At 42.7% G+C, this 4,658-nt stretch overlaps 1 protein-coding gene across 1 annotated transcript; it reads right to left on the reverse strand.

Annotated features, from left to right (window-relative positions):
* Positions 1-646: 646 nt before the first annotated feature.
* Positions 647-1,319, reverse strand: LOC123049651 (defensin-like protein CAL1). Its single transcript, XM_044472549.1, has 2 exons — positions 1,177-1,319; positions 647-1,069 (listed from the first exon to the last, which is right to left on the reverse strand). Exons 1-2 carry the CDS (start codon positions 1,241-1,243, stop codon positions 882-884), a joined length of 255 nt encoding a protein of 84 aa, XP_044328484.1. The 5' UTR covers positions 1,244-1,319; the 3' UTR covers positions 647-881.
* Positions 1,320-4,658: the final 3,339 nt, after the last annotated feature.

Raw genomic sequence — 4,658 nt, forward strand, 5'->3', positions numbered from 1 at the left:
TCAAAAGCTCAGCATGCACCCCTTTCCCATGCTCAAGGTGTCGATTCGTTAATTCTATTTCTTGATTGGGTGGGGAAGGGAGATCGGATTTTCAATCCTTGCTGGATGATTCAGAAGGGCCAATATCAGAGGATCGCCTTTAAATGCACGTGATCAAAGAAAGCAACGGAAATCGCATTGAAAGCAATATGTTTCTGTGCCGCACCATAATGAAACCACCCGTAGTCGCGAATATCTCCTCCTTCCCCAATCCAAGATTGTAGAATGAATATCTAAGAGAGACCTACGAAGAATGTGGCCACAAATCCATAGCAGAGTTCGACCATCCCATATATGTAGGGGGAATCGGAGGAAGAAGACAGATTGATCGTTATGGTAGCAAGAGTGATAGTACAATCTATAATGCTATGTCAACAGGTATATAAGGAAAATACTACGTAAAGAAAAGATGCCCATCCCTCGGGATGGATTTTTAGTTTATCTCGGGAGTGCTCTTCCAGCTTGTCCTGTGTGAAACAGCGCACCAGTCCGCAGCGAGCGGCACATAGGTGCTTCCTGGTTTTTCTCCACCCCAAAATGAGGGGGTCCAACAGAGACCCATTCTGCCGTAGTGACGGTATTTGGGCTACACTGCACAGTTACAATGTGATAAAAGACGCCCAAGCACACCGACGACCAATTTTTATTAGCACCCAAGCTAGATTACACCGTAGGAAGCAAAACACTTGTAACAAGGAAAATGGCATGCACAACGCATGTAGACCTTACTAGATTCGGAATAAGGAAAGCGGTACACGAACAGGGGAGGAACACTCTGAAGACACGAGGGCGGTCGTGGTGCGCGGCTAGCTAGCTATGTGATCCGTCGGTCGATGAGGTGGCTACTGGCAGGGTTTCGTGCAGACGCACTTGCTTTCGAAGCCGTGGAACTTGCACTTGCCCGAGGGGAAGCCCTCGGTGTTGCAGACGTGCTTGCAGTTGTCGTCCCTCCAGCACGCTCCGCGGTACCTGTGGCTCTGCGACTCGCAGTGCCTGTGCCTCGCCTCCGCCACCCTCGTCGTCCCCATCTCTGCAGTTTAATTACTCCGTCGGATCAGACACAAATGGAGAATACTACAGGGTGCATATCTGAGCATCCGCTTGACTTAACAAATTGAGAAGACTAGTTAAGATCACCTGTGGCGACGAGGAGGAGAAGGACCAAGAGGACGGACGCAACCATATGGCGAGAGGTCGACTCCATTTGCTCTGCTTGCGTGATGCTGGTGGTTTTGCTAGGAAGGGGCGATGTACTCCAACTTAAGGTTACAGCGATATGATTTGCTAGGTGATTGTGACGGGGACAATGGGGGTTTATATAGGAGGTTCAGAAGCCTGGGCGCAATTCGAATTCAGCGCAAAGGACTCAATTCTGAAACACAAATGCAGGACGGCTTTTGCGGTGGTTAAAATATTCTGGTGCAGGCAAGATTCGGTTCATTGCTCCTCGACGTCCTCGATGTCTTCAACCGGGGTGCCAATGGCGCCAACAATCTCATCACCCGGTTGCAAGCCGTGCAGAAAGAATACTAGTATTGTACACGGGTCCAGAGGTTCATGCGTGAATGTCTTCAGAATGTAGTGCGGACTGCGGGAGATACATAGAGCATTCAGGCAGGGGTATCTCGTCTGCACGTGTTGATGCTGGGCAGGCTACGGATTCACGAGTAGCGACTAGCTAGAGGGCACGGGTCGCTGCACACTCATCGACTGTTTGCTTTGTTGCGGGAGCTGAGCTACCGACCTGACAGCGCGGACTGGCAATACACGTGATTTACACTGTGATCTGTGCGGACGGTGGTCGGTGGTGGTCAGGCTGTTCCGCGTGCAAGACAACTGGTCGGTGCGTGCTGTGTCGCGTCCGTCCACTCGGAACCCTGCAATTGGCAAAAATAATAAGTCTATATATTACATAAAACTAGCACATATGCCCGTGCGTTGCAACGGGAGAGATTTTTTTGCGAGAAGCAATTGGAGAGATAATTGATGTGTCCAAAAAACAATCTCCATAGCGGGCTGATAGAGAGAGGAGGTGTGATCTTCTCGCGGGTCATGTTTGTCCTGCGAGATCTTCATAGTGGTGGGGCGTAGCGGCAACAATCCAACTCGTGCCTTTTTTTTCTTTGGGTCCGTCTCTATCTCGGGGTTTTGTCTGCCTCCTCATTTGGTAGCTATGCGGCGACCTTCGGGGCACGGTTGTTTCGACCACTCTCTCTTACGATGGCATAACCGAATGAAAACCTAGTTTTAGCGCATAAATCCTGTTTCATTAGCATATTTAGCGCATAACCAGACATCAATGTCCCTTCTTTATTAGGGTTTATTCTCTTTGATTATTTTAGCGCTCACGTGCCCATAATTTTTTTATTCGAGCCAAACCAAAATATTCTCTTTTGTTGGCCCAAGAAAAAAATTACTCCCTCGGACGACCCAGTAGGAGAGTGCGCCTGAGGCCCAATACTGCCTGTGCGACGGAGCAATTTTTTTCTTGTACCAACTGCATGGGGGCTACTATATGACGTTAGTTGCGTAAAATAGCGCATGGGACGCACATCAGTTCGTGTATGGACCACCACACTGGTAGGCTCCAAGACGACCTGTGTTTGTAAGGTGCGAAAAATCCAAGAAACGATGAGTTGAAGGATTGAAATCATGCCCTCAAGGACCTGACACATGTTGCTAACCACTCGAAAGAGAGAGTCCTACCAACCAATGGCCAGCTCAAACCTTTAAGATCATACTCTAATGTCAGATTGAAAACAATATTTGTTTTTTTATTATTTTAAAAAAATATAAATTGCTGAATATTCTTGGAATATGAATAATTTTGAAAATCCCAGACATTTTTTTCAAATTCTTTACATTTTCAGCAATACACAACAAAATTTGAAACATTCGAAATTCACAATTTTATTTGAAAACATGAACCTTTTTATAATAACTTGAACATTTTTTAATTTATGATTTTTTTGAAAAAGGACACATATTTTGAACATTCAGAACAATTTTTGCAAACATGTTTCTTTAAACTCGGACATTATTATGAATTTGCGAACATTTCACTAAAAGAATAATATTTTTGTATTTGGAACATTTTTAAAATGCATTTTTTTGGAAAATCTCGAACAACTTTGAAAAACACAAAGAAAAAATGGAACAATTTGTTTTTCAATCTAAACCAATCTTGGAATGGAATTAAAGATTTAAATTTCAGAACATTTTCCAGAACGGAATATATTTTAAAATTCTGAACATTTTTGAAACGTTCAATTTTTCTGATATCATGATTTTTTTTGAAAAGTTTGAATTTTCAAAAAAAGGGACAAATAAAAATAAATTTGGAAAGAAAAAGGACAAAAGAAACAGGAAAGAAAATAGAAATAAATGGAAAAAGAAAATAGCAACATAACACATAACCAAAAAAATGCTTCAGCCCAGCTTGGGCGCACTGTGCCAATTTACGACTATTTTTGAATGAGAATAAAGATTTAATGTTCTGAACATTTTTTAAAACATAATATATTTTAAAATTATAAACATCTTTTGAAAACTGGAATTTTTATGATATTGTGAACTTTTTTGAAAAAATATAATTTACGAAAAAAGGGAGAAATAAAAGTAAACTTGAAAGGAAAAATGACTAAAGAAACAGGAAAGAAAAAGAGAAAGAAATGGAAAAAGAAAAAATGAATCATAGCACCAAAAAAAAGGTTCAGCCCCAGCTTGTGCGCCCTGTGCGAATTTGCAACTATTTGATGCTCGTTGAATAGGGTTTCCCCACGTGTGTGTGCATGAAAATTACTGGGCGGACTTTGCTAGGCCACACTGTGGGCAGCCCATGTACGAAATTCAGGCGTTTTTCCTTTTCTAATAGACGAAAGACAAAAATTTAGTACCACCTCGAATAAAAAAAATCTTTTTGATGGTGAACGGATGAAAAAATTGGAGAAACGGACCTTGCTTTATTAGTAGGTATAGATATAGATTAGTCTTCCCCTAAAAAAAACTTAGTCTTTAGGGTATCTTCAACGGCAACCCGCAAATTTCCTCCTCCATGTGCGGACACGGATGCGAGAGGACGCTATCCAACCGTAGCCGCATACATCCGGCCTTTCTTATTTTTTTTTCAAGTCCGCATGATTAAATAGCCACATGCAAAGGGTACAAACATTCAAATAGCCGCATGCATCACTAGTTCAAATTTAAGAAAGTTCAAATATTACATCTCAACATTGTTGTCCCCTTTCACCGCCCACAGATGCTCAATCAGATCTTTTTTCAGCTGCTCGTGAGTTGGTCGATGCCGAATGTTGATGCATTCGAATAAACTCTTCAAATGTAGCCAGATTCTAGTTCGAAAGTTGGATAGGATCACCCATGTTCTCAAATTCCAGAGCTGCGACAACAGCGTCACCCTCATCCTCGACGATCATGTTGTGCATGATCACACAACATGTCATCACCTCCCACAAGATTTCGGATCCCATTGTTTTGCAGGTCCACGAACAACTGCAAAATGGGCTTGCGGAACTCCAAATGCCCTCTTGACATCCTTTCCAGTTGCTTCTTGTCTTTGGGCAAAGTGGGCCCTTTTTCTGGCCAACTGGGTTTGAGATGGT

The sequence above is a fragment of the Triticum aestivum genome, chromosome 2D (genome assembly GCF_018294505.1).
Source record: "Triticum aestivum cultivar Chinese Spring chromosome 2D, IWGSC CS RefSeq v2.1, whole genome shotgun sequence".
Lineage (NCBI taxonomy): Eukaryota > Viridiplantae > Streptophyta > Magnoliopsida > Poales > Poaceae > Triticum > Triticum aestivum.

Coding starts and splice junctions, on each gene's coding strand:
- LOC123049651 (XM_044472549.1), bottom strand. CDS start 1,243: ATGGAGTCGACCTCTCGCCATATGGTTGCGTCCGTCCTCTTGGTCCTT. Junction 1,070..1,176: donor TCTCCTCCTCGTCGCCACAG/GTGATCTTAACT, acceptor ATTAAACTGCAG/AGATGGGGACGACGAGGGTG.